Raw genomic sequence first — 17,370 nt, forward strand, 5'->3', positions numbered from 1 at the left:
TATGTACATCCACACATATGATCCATGCATGTGTATATGAGCAACAAAATATTTATTAAACTAATTTTTTCTGAGCTCTTTGTTTAAAAAGCTTTACTATTCTAGGGCTGAAGTGCCATACTGAAAAGAATGCCCTTCCAAACCTTTACCAGTACGATAATGATACAAATCCCAGACACAAATCTCCAGTTCCTGACAGATGATGGGCTATGTGAGAGTACAAGATAGCACACACACATCTCCCATGCTCAAACGCCTCTAGATTAGTGAGGTGAACAGCAAGGGTGTGAAGGAAAATAGTACAAAAATAAAAATTTAACACTTTTCTTCCCTTAAGGAAACTGCACAAAAGAGTACAATAAAGTTTGAAGACTTCATTTTTTTGAACGAAAGCTGTGAAAATTTGATGTCAGTTTTGCAAAGGGCTGGGTACTTCATGGAAAGCAGAGATACCAGTGGAAGTGTGAGGACCCAATGTTAAGCACAGTACTGACAAAATCATCCTGCTTTTCTGAATCATACTGCTGTATCCTGGTCCATGTACACAACAATTTCCTTGCTAAAGAGCTAAGAGTACACAGCCTTCTCAGGGCACCAGAATTTTAAGAAAGAACATACTGACCATGGATTAAATAAACCAAACTGCCTTTCTCCAAAAAGAAGCATCCCACTCCTCCCCCAAAAAAGCTAAAAGTGGATTTTTCAGAAGGCATCCCAGACAGCTGTTCTTCCTATTGCTGCTTATAATTACATTTCAAAAATGTATTATAATTCAAAATGGAAAATAGCTGTTTTGAGGTAGAAGCATTCTTAGTGAACATGGATATAGCTACACAAGCACCACAGAAACAAAGTAAAGATGACATGGAAACTTCTTTTTCCATTTCAAGAGCAGGATATGATGTATGTATCCTTAACTACTTCTTGACATCATAACAGAGCATCACAATTGAACACCATTTCAATTAAGAATTATGGACCCAAATAAGCACTAAGAGCTCTGACTTTCATCTCCCAACTGTCTTCTGCAAGTCAACAATCATGTTAGTCTTATATTCATTTTAAATAGATTTTACAGGAATCATGTAACTCAAGTGTAGTCATGCAGTGAATCAATGGAGGTGCTCAGCATAAAACCAGTTTTGGTGTCTAAGGTCTGCCCTAGTATTTAGATGACACAACGTTGTAAGGCAGTTATTTTTCCTTTGATTGGAGATAACTATAGTATTGTTAGAAGAAAGTTAAGGCATAGTGAAAGCTATTGCTACTACTTACAGTCAAAGAAACCGTACACTCAAAACAAAAGTGGTAGGCAGCCATGCACAGTAAGTCTACTTACTGAAATAATGCTGAAAATAGGTTCAGATTACATCGAAAATGGACACATAACGCAAGAACTCTTCCTTTGTTCCTCTCTGATTTTATCTTAACAAAAGGAACATTAAGATAGTGTGCCCCCTTCCCTTCAGGCATCAGTGCCCTGTGTCTCTCCAACTTGAACTTGAGTTAGAAGACAGCTTCTGACTAACATCACCATGTGAACAGATTTGCTAACATGCTAATTAAACTCCATGTTTCCATAGAAAGCATATAAAACAGAGATGAAGAGAAAAAAAAGTCATCTTCCCTACTCCCTGAACAAAAACTCAATCATGCAATTTCCAAAAGAATGAGCTTTTCCAGGAACAACAAATAACTTCCCTGAGAATTGTACTGCCTACCGGCCACGAGGCAACTAAGCTTAAAGGGCTGTTAAGCACTTTAAACCAAAAAAACACATCAGTAACACAGTAACAAACAACAGTTGACTGCTTTGCAAAATGTTCCCATTTGCCAATTTGGAAGACAAGAAAGAAGTAAAAGAACCCTACAGGAGGCTAATAACAAACATGGAAAGCACCAACACCTGGTCTACCTCACCCTACCAATCTTGCTCTGAGGCACAACCCTTCAAGTCCTCTACTGAAGTCCAAGGGAAATTCGACTTCCTTTCCTCCTTCTGTCTTGCTCTATTTGAAATCCTGCCCCTCTTGATTTTACATTTTTGTTCTCAGATTATATCTGACAGTTGATGAGGACTTCAACTTTCCAACCTGAACTTCATTTTCTCAAAAAGATCTGTTCAAAATCCAGTTCTCCTCCTTAGTTTCTCAACAGTGACACTGTTGGTGTTTGGGACTGTTTCTAATTTCCACAGACTGGATTTATTTGTTGGTTCTTTAAAGCAAGTTCCATTACATTGTAACTAATTATCTCTTACTTGCTTAATTATTTGCACAGAAACTCAAGGTGCTTATTTTTAATTAGACATTAAGAAAACAATAATACAAATTAAAAATAGTTTTTCTTTACATTTTTATTTAGACTGAGGCCAAAAAGACCTGTTAGAACCTTGTAAGAAATTACTTAAATTTAAAGAGAAATGGCCTCAACTAAAGCAACAGAGTATAACATTAAAAAAATACCTTATATTTACAATATTTATAGGATCAAAATTTTAATCTGCACTGAGAAAAATATTTCAGATAAACTATCCTAATATTTAGTTTTAATGTAAAATATCTTAATGCTTAAGTTTAATCTTTAATGTGGCAATCACTAACTGAAGCATCATGCAAAGCCAGCACTGATAAACTTGCTCCAAGTTATAGCGAACTATGTTGGCAAGGATATAAATTTTCTTCTGTTCAATCCAGTAAAAAAATACAAACCAATAATCAGTATCATTCTTCCTTCTCCTAAAAAGTAAACAATTATTTTAAACGGAACCACTCTGATTTTGCACCTAAGACCTTTTCATGAACTTTGGCGACAGAAAAACTCAAGAACACAATGACTACCAATGACACCAGGACCCACAGCCTGCTCACAGAGCACAAGGAGAGTGCTGCATTAGGTGGAAGGAACTGGGTGATAAAATGGAACAAGTGTGTCATGCTGACTATAAAGATGCTTTGCGTAACTAATCAGAGCATTGAGAAAGTACATACTTACTATATTAAGAAACTAGAATGTGGAACTACCAGATATCATCACTGCTCCATGGTTTACAGCTACTTAGCCACACCTTTATTAAAAGACATACAGAACTATCTCTTACTGTCTCCTGCAGATTTCAAAAGTAAAGCGTGATTTACCCCTCCCCTCTGACATACAGCTGTACTTTATATCTTATTAAGAAGATTTAGTTTGAACACCCTCTTCACCAAGCCAGCCTAATTTAGGAGCAGCAGAAAGGGGCGGGGGGAAGGGAAATCCAAACAAATTCTATATCTGAAACTATTGCTATCAATCTCTTGCTCTTTATCACTGAACTGTTTTGTTGTGATGGGTTTTTTTCTGTTGTTTTGGGTTTTTTGCCCCAAATCTTCTCCCCTTCTTTTCAGAGAGCTAGATCACCTGCTGAACAACTTGTTGTCACTTGGGAGTAATAGCCTGTTTCTAAACACAGTGAAAAAACGCTGTCATTGAAGACTGGAGGACAATATATAACGGACTTGTGAAATGTAGCACGTGAAAGTTGCCAGATGATAAAAAAAAATATTCTGAAAGTGATATTATAATAGCAGTTCTGAATTAGATGGTAACCCCTGTAGTTTGGATGGCTCAGAACTTTACAGCATATTGATGACTTGAAGAATAAACATTGTTGACACACTGGCATAGGAAATAGTCACAGGCATCTTTGGAAGTATAATTAGAAGTAAGATTTACAGAATAAGTAAGATTAACTAACTTTAGAAAGACACTGCAAGGCTATTGCTTATGAAAATACTGCAGTCAAATTTATGGGGGAGGAAAATAATAATCTTTACAAACTCACATATGTAAAGCAATAAACTTCAGGTGACCAAAGTTATCTTTCAAGACTGACTTAGTTGAATTAATTTTAGTTTGAAATTCTAACTTCAAATAACTAAATGACAACAAAACAGGGAACTATGATTAAGCCATGACGTGTTTTTTTTTAAAGTTAATATGATACAATTTTTCTATACATACTTGCTTTTAAAATTGGAGAAAATGATCAATTCTTTAATGTGCATACAGGGATATAATACTCACTTCATTTAATTGAGATGGATAAAAATCGCAATTTACTTTTGTACATTAGCTTTTATCTACAAAATTTATAAAGAACACTATTAAGCCATGAGTTGCTACACCTCTGCTAGACACAGAAGAAATCTGATTTCTTTAAGTGTTCCTTGCAAAAACTGCTTCAGATCAAAAAACAAAGATCAAGAATTATAGGAACCTCTTACAAGCTTGATACGGACAGCAAAAGTCTGGGTTATTTTGATGACTGCAGGTACCAAAGCCTTATTGAAGTAAAATAGATGATCAGGAAATCCAAGAAAACCTCTAGCAGGAACTCAAACAAGGAAGCATTTCATTTCACACTAATCATAGAAAGGTCCTTCATGTTTCCTAAGGTTTAAGAAAGAGGGCTCTGACTGCCAACAAGTCTTCCTTGGTACCTGCTGCAGTCTTTCCATTTGTGAATGATCTATGACATGCAATTCTCACCAGCACAGAAAAACAGCTGACGGAAGGAAGATACATGTTTCCTGGCTTCAGATTCACAAGCAATCCATCTTGAAGTAAAATCTATCATGACAGAGATGCCTCATTTTTTCCTCTTTATCATGATCAGTATGATGGAGATGCATATGTTTGTTGCACTGACAGGATTCTTGATCATTTAGTGCCTTTTTTGAGTGAGGAAGAGTGGAAGGGGAAGGGTTTCTTCCTTTTTTATTTTCATCAGCATTTTCTCCCTGACTTATCTGGAGTTATGATCCAGGAAAGCCTATTTCAGCTGTGTAGATGACAGTATACTGACAACAGTATTGTGACATTATCAGTACTCCAGTCACCCTTTTTTCCTGATCAAGTACATTAGCTTCCCTACAAGAGGGGGCAAGGATAATTAATTGCATGAGAAAATTACCCTTTTCTGACATGTGCCAGGTGGAGGTGGGGGAGATTACTTTTCTCATTTTTTCCTAAATTCCTTTAAAATAACAAGCATGGAATTTAGTCAACAACATAACACTTTCGTGTCCTACAACAGAAGATATTCTATTTTCCTTGGCATTCCTTTGGAATGGGAATTAATGGTTTATTTTTTAATTTATTTTAAAAAACTTTCCAGGGCTTAGCCACTCTTCATTCAAAGAGCATTGCCTCTCTTTTCTTCTGAGACCCTACTAATCAAATCAGAAAGATACCTGGTATAAATACAGGGTTGTCCTGTTTCCACTGTGATAGAGTTAATTTTCTTCTTAGTAGTTAGTACAGTGCTGTGTTTTGGCTCTGATGTGAGAACTATGCTGACAGCACACTGACCTTTTCAGTTGTTGCTGGGTGACGTTTATACCAAATCAAGGACTTTTCAGTTCCTTGGGACCTGCCAGCCAGAGGGCTGGAGGGGCACGGGAAACTGGGAGGGGACACAGCCAGGACAGGTGACCCAAGCTAGCCAAAGAGGTATTCTATACCATATGGCTTCATGCTGAGTATATATGCTGGGGGAAGAAGAAGGAAGGGGGGGACCTCTGGCATTATGGCGTTTGTCTTCCCAGGTAACCATTATGTGTGATGGAGCCCGGCTGCCCTGGGGATGACCGAACACCTGCCTGCCCATGGGAAGTGGTGAGTGAATTCCTTCTTTTGCTTTGCTTGCATGTGCAGCTTTTGCTTTACCTTTTTCCTCACCTTTCCATTTTGTTATTACTATTATTGTTAGTATTATTGTTGTTCTTACCTCTTTATTCTGTTTAAATTATTAAATTGTTGTTATCTCAACCCTTGACTTTTACATTACTTTTCCAATTCTCCTCTCCATCCCTCTGAGTAAGGGGGAGTGAGCAACTGGCAGTGTGGTGCTTGGTTCCTGGCTGGGGTTAAACCACAACAAGGGTTTATACCCTTACAAGATCAGTCCTTCAGAAAGAAATGGCATTTTTGGCTCTTTCCAAGATCACATTTATTTTCAGTGAACCTTGCTAACATTTGCAGTGACAAATATCTTTTCTATGATAAACATAAATTTGAGTAAGCACTGGACAAAGGTAAGTGGACAGGAACAACTCTTGCTCTGCAACACACCCAACAGCTGGATACCATATCATAGTAGAAAGTTTCCTATGAAGAACAAGCTGCCTCTTCTACTGTGGAAACAACAGAACTGAGGGCTGTAAAACAAAGGTATGATCAGCAGATTTCCAGTGTGAAATCACTCATTTTGAGCCAAATCGTTAGCCTTAGAGTAAGTGAATTTGGCTCTCGAGTGAACAGATATCCAGTGATGCCTTCTAATTGCTCAGAAAATATTAAAAGTGTTTTCTTTTTTTGTGATCAACAGACTAACAAAAGGCTTCCATTTTTAACAGGTGAGCATAAATTTTGCACATGCCCTGAAACACTACTGTTCTTAATACTATAGCATGAGAGCTTATAGTACAAAGCTTAAACTGTCACTTTTATTCATGTCAAAGTAAACACAGCTTCTGCCAGTAGTCACACAATTAAGTACTTTCTTCCATATGTCCTCCTTCTCCCTTACATTCAAGTATATCCACACATTCTTAAAGAGGCATTTTTTCATTCCAAGTTTAAAATGTGGAAGATAGCTAAATGGGAGCAAAATGGAAAAAATAAATTCAATACAAACCAGATAAAATATATTGCATAAAACAAACAAAATGAAAAAACCCTCAGCTTTCAGAAACCATTATAGTTTCATTATTTTTCAAGGGGATGTTCACAGGATCTCTTGTATCTATGTATTCACAGCAAACAGCTTAAGGATTTTTTTAATAGCATGGGAAATTGGTTATAGAGATCTATCACTATTAATGCAGGTACTCTGAGGTAGTTAGGAATAGGAACCATGCAATGCTAAGAGAGTATAATATAAGAAAACGCATGGCAAGAGATCAGACTTGACTATTCACTTTCAACGCCAACAGAGGGAAAAAATTTACTCATTGAGATAGATGGTGTTTGAAGAATAAACAGTGGGAGCTAGCCCTTTAAGACAATCCAATAGAGTTTTTCAGTAACTTTGCAGAATATGGAGGAAGATAGCATGAAATGAAACCTAGTCAAACTTTGGACAGCTTGCTGAGAATACTTAAGTTTTATGTATCTTTTATGTATTTTATAGCAAAACACTGTTTTGTGAGGCTAACTTCTAGCAGTGATGCAGTGAGTTCCATGTTTTCAGGATGCTTCTAAAGCTGCAGTTAATCAGACTGGCAGGACTTACAATACAGCTTGACCCTTAATATGCATATCGCAGCAAAAAAGTAAAAATCTAATGTGAACACTATCTGTCTAGCGGGCTTTTTGGGTCTTCTGGGATACATTGCAATGCAAATCAGTCTGACAAGAAAAAACTATTAGCTAAGTAAAGACCAACTGAAGAATACAAAGAAGATTCCTGGAAAGGCCATTAGGCTTAAATTTCTCAACAGAATAACATATAATATAGTATAAGGGCACTTATTAAATAACTAAAGCAAGGCTGTAAGCAGCAACAAAGTCCTATGGTTCTGAGTTTGAAATCCAGCTAAAAATATTTTATTACATTGTGAGATGCAACTGAAAAGAATACATAATGGATATCCATCAAACTAATTTGTAACATTCTCAACAATTTCAGAGTACAGGATGAAATTATAAGGTTATGATTACTGGAAAGCTTTTGTGGGATGTCCTTTTTTAAAGTTAAAATTCCACTGTTAGAGTAAGGAAATACACTGATGTACTCATTAAGCAAGGTAAGATGATCCAGGAAGCCAACTGCTTAAGGCCTTCCACTCACGATATGCCTAAGGATAGGCTGAGCAATTTTTGACAAGTTCAGTCTGAAACTTTTCTGTTCTTCCATATTTCTCAAGTTAGTACTTCCACACATGTTTACATACAAAAAGAGACAAATTGCTTTCATTTAAGTTGTGGGGTTTTATACAAGTTGCAGAAGCAGAGCTCTGCATACATACACTGATCCATCAAAATGATTACTTTTGCCTGCCATGCCTGCTGCCCCTCACCTTGCCCCTGATAACAAGGCAAAATATTAAATACTTCCCTTTTTGCAGAGTGAGTAAATACTTTGGCCACAATGTATACTTGGAAAGGTATGGGTAATTTACACATATCAGAAATGCAAATCAACACAGGAAAATTTATTGCCTCTAGTCACAAGTTAGATAAGTGACAAAAGGCCATCTACTGCATGTGACCTACCATCATTACTGTCAAGGCATGTCAGAGAACAGAGCAATGCAGTGGACCCAAGTGTTAAAATGTTTGCTGCTTCTTTTTCTGTTGCCACATGACCCTAGCAACAGTAATGTTTTAAATTTTAATGCAGACCTTTTTTGTGGATTTTGTAAAGTATTTAATAGTTATTTGGGTTTCAGTTTTGGAAGTTGATTTGAGTTTTGAACTTCCATGTGAAGAGTATTTCGGGCATCTTAACCACAGGGCCTAATTTTTTCATGCAAAATTTTGCACTTGAAACAGTAATAATATAACTAAGCATGAAACCCAGAGTTTTAACTCATGATTGCTAGGCTATATAAACTTGGTATGTCAGAAAATTATAGCTATTTCAAAGAAAATGCAGTTTATTTAAGCCTCATGTTAACAACAATACTTAAGATTTTATTTTTTTTTAAATACAGAAAGATGTTTATAAGCACTATTCTAATATTTTCTAGGGGACAATATAGGTACAATTCCAATTGAAATTGTGTTAATATTTGTTATGGTACTTTACATGTAACCTATATGGACAAAATCACAGACTAAAAAAAAGAATCCCATGAAAAAACATGGCAAAATATTTTACTGATAGGTACTCTGAACAGCTGTTCAGCTTTCCTGACTTGAGGTCTTTCTCACACCGGAACTGTTTCTTCAACACTAAAAAATGCCTTATTGAGAATATCTCTCAAATATTGAAGAGGTATTTCAAAGTACTTTGATAGTTTCCAAAACTAATACGCTCAATCCTGCCTCCAGATTCTGAGAAAGATACCCAGAGTGTAAATCAGGTTCTTTTCTTTATAAACTTACAAACCCATCTTGCCAAAATAAAGAACCAAAGCTATTAGGTAGGTGCATTTAAATTCCTTGTCATAAATCAAAAGTCAAGACAAGCCCCTTTCATCTGAACTGCTTCATTGGTTTTAATTTCACTGTAACTTAGAAGTACGCATTTTTTTCCTTTTCTGGAATAGATTCTGAACTGAATTTCCTGAAAAGTGCATGATGGGTAGAGTAATACTGAGAACACAAAAACGTTTGGCTTTGTGAAGCCTTAAAGTCATGTCCCATTTCCTAATACTTCAATAAATCAGCTTCCACATGCATGAAACTTAACAATCTCATCTTGCACATCAAAAAAAGTACTTGGGCATCCTGATGATTGCAGGTCACAAAATAAACAACACCCTGGGACAGTGGACTTTTTAAGCCTCCAGTGACCAAGTCTTTTAAATGTGACTTGTTTTCCCCTACAGCTTTAGAAATTCAATTGGATCTGCAATTCAATAATAGACAGAATAGTTTAGATCAGAAGCCCTGGGCAAACAGTCACTTACTAAACAGGTTTAACAGCAAGTCAGGAAACTTTGCAGTTCTAAGTAGAAATGGTATAGAGGAGTAAGGAAGAGAGAAAACCAGGGGTGGAGAGTTATAATGTACATAAACTATGCACTACGTAAAAGGTGGTTTCTTTCCTCCTCCTTCACTTCAGTCTCCAATATAGACTATATAAAAAACCTCCACTACAATTAAAAATTACAATCAGCAGATTAAAAGTAAAGCTAAAACACTTATTGAATGTAATGCTGATTTTCCACACAGTTATTTTAGTATCTAACAGACTACTGTAAGATCAAATTTTACCATCACAGTTTAGGAAACCAGATCTTAAAAGATCTTCTTAGTACTGATTCTAAAAGTTGTATACATGAAAGGGAAGCTCTCTCAGAAAACACAAAACTAACTGAAAAACTTTTGGTAATTTATGTCAATTTCTAGTAACAAGCTGGCCCAACTTTACTACTATTGATGTTAGACCTAACTTTTAACAAAGTATTAGAGAGTGTGTAAAATCAAAAACTTATGTAAAGTTCCAGCTAATGAGAAAACAGTTGAAAACATGCACAACATTTTGCTGCTAAGTAGTTTGTTTTATTACACAACATATTTACCTTAGTAAACATAAATGCAAATAAAACTTATGTCATGATTATGTCAAACAGTATTCACCAGATATGAAAGCCAGCATTGGTTTTTTTTAAATTTAAATAAGATTGACTAATTACAGACTAAATGCTTGAATTTCACTTACAATTTTAAGATCAGCAAAACAAGCAGTCCACAATAGTTGACTTTTGCATGTCTGTGTTGAAGTAAAGGAACCACTGCTCATTTCGGGCTCAAGTATGTTTCTCTGCCCAACATGCAAAACTATTTCAAATTAACTGAACAAATAGGGAATAAAACTTTATTCAAGTCACCTAGCCAGCAATTAAATCAAATGAGAAGCTGAATCCAGGTGCAGCTGTCTTAAGAGTCTTGTAACTACTCAAAAAAATCCTCTGATTCTTGAAGTTTGCCCTAAGCAATGGAGTCCTTAGCAGATGACCCCTCTAGAAAATAATCTGCCATGGGATCCAGCAAAGTATTTGCAGTCCTGTTAGAAGTGGTGCAGGGACAGAATCTGCTAGAGCATGAAATACTCCCAGAATATAAATGCTTTGTAGGATCAGCAAGCAAACTCCTCCCTTCCTGTTTTGTGTTTGGTTGTTTGGGTTTTTTTTATTTTTTATAAAGAAATATGGTTGTTATGCCAACAGTTACAGAACAGCAGGCTGCAGTGACAGCTAGTGATGAAGACCGTTTATGTCTCACAGCTTCCCTGGGAGGCTGTTACTGAATTACAGATTGATCACGGCAGCAGCACAATCTCACTGAACAATGTGTATGTCCATAGGTTTGGCTTCTGTAATTATTTTGTCTCCTGTTTCCAAACTCAGGTACTTGTCAGTATACTTGAATGGACTAGATGACCTCCAGCGGTCCCTTCCAACCCTGACTTGATCATGCATACAGACTGTGAGGTGTATGACAGATCCTGGGGGATGTGTTATGATCTTGACTATTCAGTGTTGGGTGTACCAGCAGAGGGGTCAGGGTCTAACTGAAAAGGAGCAGGTAGCTGATCTCCACAGTCCAAGTTGTGGCTGCTGATTGAGGCAAAACTTCTTGGAAAAGATCTAGTCAACTTCCACAAGCCACATAAAGAAAAAGAGACAGCTGAGGACTAGATATTGATATTATGAAACCAACTTATCAGCCAGAAATGCAAAGTTTTACTCCAGAAAACCCCATAAGAAGATAGCTATAATGCTGCAACACCAACCACAGCGAGAGAAGAAATGAGGGGCATCCGTTGCTGCTGATAAATAAATCTCACTCTTCTTTAACACTGTAATAAAATAGAAGTATCTGTTTTGAAGGGTGGCATGATACAGCACATGGGAAAAAGTGTGTCTTATGAATTAAAGTACCATTCTTAATTCAGAACTTACTGGTTCTTCTATTTTTTCCAGTTCTACTGATACAAGTAGTTCACTGCATCCAAGTTAACATGAAATGATTAATTCAGTTTTAATACAATATGCACCATACTGTTACAAGTCACAATGACAAAGCCACACGAGTCAATAAACTATCTACCACAATTTTATATGCTTATATAGTTAAAGATTCCCCTGAAAACCTTGTACAAGATTATTATCACTTTTTCTATAATCTTCCAAAGAAGTAATTACAGAAAAAACAAACACCTAAATTCTGAAAGAATACACAGAAGCGATGGTTGTGGGAAGACAATGGATGTGACAAAGAACTTGTTCTTACATACACTCACAGAAGAAAAGATCATGAAAAAAGTCAGAAAACTTGCCTTAGATTTCAGTAGCCACACAATGGAGAGGAGTTTGTATTCTGAACCTGCATAAGCAGTGTTACACTTAATTCCTCTGAGTAAAGAGTCTAAAAAATATTAGTAGTTCCTACACTTGCATTTGTTTCAACACACTCTCCAGTTCACCTGTAAGTTAAAAGATGTATACAATAGAGTCACAGTAGTGACTGCAATTCACTGTAAAGCAATCTGACTTAGTTTTAATTTAGTTAATATGAGAACATGTTTAACAAGTCAATAAGGAGGAGGAGGGAAACTAACTTTTCCCCACAGAGTAACAAGCCATGTTGAAAAAGGGGTAGTATATGTACCATCTTGACTAGCAAGGTTTCTGACCTAGCCTCACACAAGTCTCAGAAGGGAACAATGAAAAAAATGACTATCGAGTAAATGGAGAACTGCTAATCAACTGTTTTCAGAATCGACCTTAATGGCTCTTTATAAAATGGTTCAGTGCTTTTCAGTGGTTTTAATGTCTTTAAAAAGAAAGTATGTCTACTAACCCTTCAAAGAACACCAAGCCAATCAGAAGATCACCTGAGGACAGGCTTAAAAATCAGAATAATTTTGGTAAAGAAAACATAGATATTTGCTAAATCCTCTTACTAGGAGGGAAACATTGATTATACAAAACCTTATTCTGAAAAACTGGCTAGGAAGTAGATTCACAGAAAAGGATTAAGGGTTTATACTGGATCAAAGATTTAACACGAGTCAATACCTTTAGTGTTAGGAAAATGAAATACTGGATCGTGAGGTGTAAAAGTTATACAAAAGAACTCCTCATCATCATTCAAATAAGGCCTGGAATTTTAATGTCTAGCTTTTGACCAAACTTGCAGAAAGATGTCACTCACATGTAGAACAGCTCGGGGAAATCACTGAAAACAATCAAGACATCCAGGAAACAGGAACTATGGGAAAAGACTGAATGAGCAGTGGTTGTTAACCTTAACAATGAACTGAACAGGGAGACAACTCTTCTATGGCATAAAGAAAGGTAGCAGCTTGTTCTGCATAGCCAGAGTGATTAGAATAAGAAATAATAGGTTTAAAATCCAATAAGAAAAATCAGATAAAATATAAGAGAAAGCCAAACAGTTAAATACATTCTCCTGTGGACTTCTAAATTCACTGCTAATGAAGACTTTGAAGAATACACCAGGTGAGCATCTATTATAAATGACACAGGGCTGTCTGATTCCACCCTGAGTAGGAAGATGAATTGGATGATTTTTTTGGGGCTGCCATTTTTGACAGTAACGCACTTAACACAAATATCAGAGCCAGCTCAAGACACAAAACGTACAAGCCAAAGCTAACTTTTACATTGCTATAGCCAGAATATTTCTTCATTTAAAATAATCAGCTTAAAATGACCTTGAGTAGACAAGCACTGCAAGCACTTCCATCATAGGAAAGGGAAAATGTTTGAGAATTCAGACAGCAGTTTATGTTTCCAGGTCTTTCTTCTCCACTGACTACTTGACAATGTCAAGTATCAAACTCCTGTAGTTTCATAAACTTGCTTAGATTTACAGTTGATATATAATCCAAACCTGTGCTTCCCTAAGTTTTACATCCAGCAGCAGAATCTGGACTAGCTCTTAGCACAGTATTGCACAATGCACTCTCACAAACATGATGTTTGTAACGTAAGCAGGTAAGTTTTCCACCTGTCTTTAGCGAATTATACACAAAAAGTACACTGTACATTCATGTTTGTAATTATACTGTGTAAAAACGTGCTCTGTCAAACCATGTAGACTAGTTTTGTACATACAATACTTTATCTATATGTTTTGGAAATCTTAAAATTATCAAATTTCCTGGTTTTGAAAAGACTTACCAACAACCAATCCGCACCTCCTTACTACCCCTGTTACTACCATTCTGAAAAGGGGACATGCATTACAGTTCATTAGATGTGTACTTCACAGAAGAATATCAAGAATCCTCAAGTACAACAAAATCATAGATTTGCTGTAAATTAAGTTTAGAATCTTTACTTTCAGGTCTTAAGTTCTTGTACTGTTTATTAACTGTTTTGATCTCAGTAGAGCAAAGAAATGCTCAGGACTTGGAAATGAAGCAGCATGAGAGTAAGAAGACTTACTTGAAAGTTTCCAAATTCTTAAAAGGGTTAAATTCAGGTATTTTAAAAAATAATAAAATAAGCTTCTGCAGCACAGAAAGCTGTAATATACACTGATAACTGGTCTTCTCCATCATAAAAGAATTCTTCATGTATCCTAAAGCTGACACTTAAGAAAGTGTCCAAAGACATAAGAAATATGTCAGGGTCCACAGCAAGAGAATAGTTGCAGTAGAAGGTTATCACAGTCCTGATTCAGCATATAATAACACTGATTGAAGTTTCAGCAATGCAGCTTAAAACTTATTTATGCCTTCAACACAGCAGCAAAAGCTGGATTGGGATATTTGGCCTTAACTACCATATTGTGCTCTCCCTGGTGCAACTGTGCACTCTTTAAAAAAAAAAACACCACAAATGAATAATTTTCAACTGTTAAAAACCCAACAACCAAGAAACAAACAAAAAAGGGACAACCTACCCGCAGCCATTGCTTCTCTGTGAGAGCATCACTGTAGTCCACATCCCTGCGCTGACGGGATCCTCTTCCAAATATTTTCTCTTCTTCTTCTTCACACGTAAGCCTTTCAACTTCAGCATCATCCTTAATAATCCAGGATGGTAATTCATCCTCCTCCATCAAGCGGGGCTTACGCTTGGGGTTTCTGGCATCCTCCCTGCGACGGTCCATGTCCATGCGCTGCAGTGGCAGTTGGGAAAGGATAAAACAGTTTTAAGGACAAATTTTAAGTGAACCATGGAAACTCGTGGCTAGCTAATGATACTTGAAACTTTAAAACAAGTCTTTCACAGGTACTTCCCTTCCACAACACTTCTAAATATTTCTAAAATGCAACTATAAAAAGAAGAGGCTACACTTTATTTTCAGTCAAGCTCACTACTCCAGAACTAGCTTTTACTGAAGTAAATAAGACAACACAGCAGCTAAGTGATACAACACAGATCACAAGAACACGGTTGTGTTAATTAAAAACTCTCGTCCTTTTTTGCACAGGTTTTATAATTTCTTTGTATTCATAACTGTGATCTGCAAATTCTAATCATTCCTTGACAACATCCTATTAAGTTGTTGTTATTATCTTACCAAAAAGAATAACCAAAAACACACTAGTTTTGTGAGTCTGAATATCAGAAGAAGATTTAAAACTGGTACGACAAAAAAGGAATCAAGGCAGAGAATTAAGAAATTCAGAGAAAAGCTTGCCTACAGAGTGCCAGAAAGCCAACATGCTTAAACCATGAACTTAATGCTGTACTATGCAAATATCAGAACACATACAAAAATACCAAATAAGATTAGGTAAAGTGTTAAGAATATTAGAAGGTAATGTTAAGACTTTCAGCTGAAATTGAAATAATCACATAAATTCATTTCAAGTGTGGTGAACAATTACCTCAGAAAACAGATATGGATACTTAGGATTCATTCCTGAGTATTCAGGTCATTCCCATCGCCAGCATCCACCTCTCTCGACTCTACACTGACCTATGCTCCTGTGGTCCTGTGAATCTAATGTGCGGGTTTTTTTAAGTAGCCCAAAACAGGTAATATGAACAGCCTTTTCAAATAGGCCTTTTGAAGAGTTATATAGCACTTAAACACTCAGTAATCAGTTGCTAAGCAAAGAAAACAAACAGGTGGCCATAAAGCATTTAATTTTCATGTTTGAAAAACTAACATAAATAGACTCACGCCAGAATTGGCTGTAGCATCAAAACAGGCTACCGCTTTGGCCAGTTAACGTTTGAAAGACAATTATGCACAAACCCTTCCCTTGTGTCCATGATGCTGTGCTTATACAGAATGCCAACTAGACATGCCAGCATTTTACATCCCTAGTCAAGATGCAGACATGCATAAATGCAGAGGTATTATCTACCTACAGGGGCAGCTCAAATCCAGCCAGATTACTAACTGAGGTTTACTGACTGCACTGTTGAATATGCGGAATCTTCTCTCATCTTGGCACTTCTCAAATACAAGCATTCCAAAATAATTCCTCAGGCACATCACCTTACCTGGTGCCCTATCTGATTTCTAAACTCAGTGAAACGCAGAACCTAAGATGCGTGTCTTCACTCTGCGGGTCCAACTACATCCAAGAAGCAACTATAAATACATGTGGGTTTTCTCCATCTTTCATTACCTCAGACAATGATGAATGGGCTGCATAGTCTTTACTTTTTTATAGCAGACTTCATGATTTCACCTTTCAAGGAACATCTCATTCAGTCTGAATTAATTTCAAAAAATGTCTCATTGAAGTCAGATATGTGGCTTGTTTTATTGCTAACTTGGCAACTAGCAAGCTGCACTAAAGGAAGGCCCAAATGGGATAGACAGGGTAGATTTCTCTATTATTTAGCAGAGAACTTCAGTAAAGTTTGGGACGTCATATTACAATGACATTAAGTATATGAAGTGAATGCAGAAGCTTCATTTGTTTTGCTGATGACCATGTTTCCATCTCTAAGACAAAGACTGAACAGTAAGGTAGTATATTTTAACAGCTGTTTTCTGAAATACATGTGCCTGGGAAGGAAAATTACAAGACACTAAGTTAATCTGAGATGTAAGCGATACAAACAGCCATTTGTACTCAAACCACTTTTATCTCTGGGAAAGCTCTGTCCTATCTTCCCATGTCTTGCCAAAACATCTGCTTCTAAACCAGATACCATATTATATTGTAACTAATAAATTAATTGTTTTTAGACTGTCCTCAATGAGGCCTAAATGCTGGAAATGAAAAACCAATGCTTATACATAAGTGGAGAACTAAAAGTGTTGGCACACTCAAGGCCTAAAACTTCCATTTTAGAAAAAGCACAGAGCATTGCTGTCCTTTGAACTATGAACTGTTATCTTAAACTTTCTAAATCATAATTAAAGCTGTTCTGAAAAAAAACATACAAGCTACTCAGTATAAAACCAGTAATTTATACTTAGTTGCTGCTATATTGCCATTTTGGATTCAAGGAATTAAACTGTATTTGCACAGCTAGAGTATGAGCACACATTTAGCTTTCCACTTGAAAGGCTCTTTTTACATCAGAAATTTTTATTTAAGTAAATATAACATTAAACATAACTTTTTTTTCCCCAGGAAGAGTAACACTTTTTGAAGCACACTATTATAAAATGACAAGAGTTGTACAGAAAACACTGAAACACTGACTTTTCTACGAATATTTCCTAAACTTTTTTACTATGTGATGAGGTGCCATCATTTGCAAT

The 17,370-nt window shown here is 36.3% G+C and overlaps 1 protein-coding gene across 4 annotated transcripts in view; it reads right to left on the bottom strand.

Annotated features, from left to right (window-relative positions):
* Positions 1-17,370, bottom strand: part of SMARCA2 (SWI/SNF related, matrix associated, actin dependent regulator of chromatin, subfamily a, member 2) — a 120,128-nt gene that overhangs the window by 19,615 nt on the left and 83,143 nt on the right. For all 4 annotated transcript variants that reach the window (XM_037372839.1, XM_037372835.1, XM_037372838.1 and 1 more), the window contains one exon: positions 14,593-14,811. In XM_037372839.1, the coding sequence (XP_037228736.1) occupies positions 14,593-14,811 (219 nt within the window). The remainder of the gene's footprint in view (positions 1-14,592; positions 14,812-17,370) is intronic.

Source organism: Falco rusticolus, chromosome Z (assembly GCF_015220075.1).
Source record: "Falco rusticolus isolate bFalRus1 chromosome Z, bFalRus1.pri, whole genome shotgun sequence".
Classification (NCBI taxonomy): Eukaryota; Metazoa; Chordata; class Aves; order Falconiformes; family Falconidae; genus Falco; species Falco rusticolus.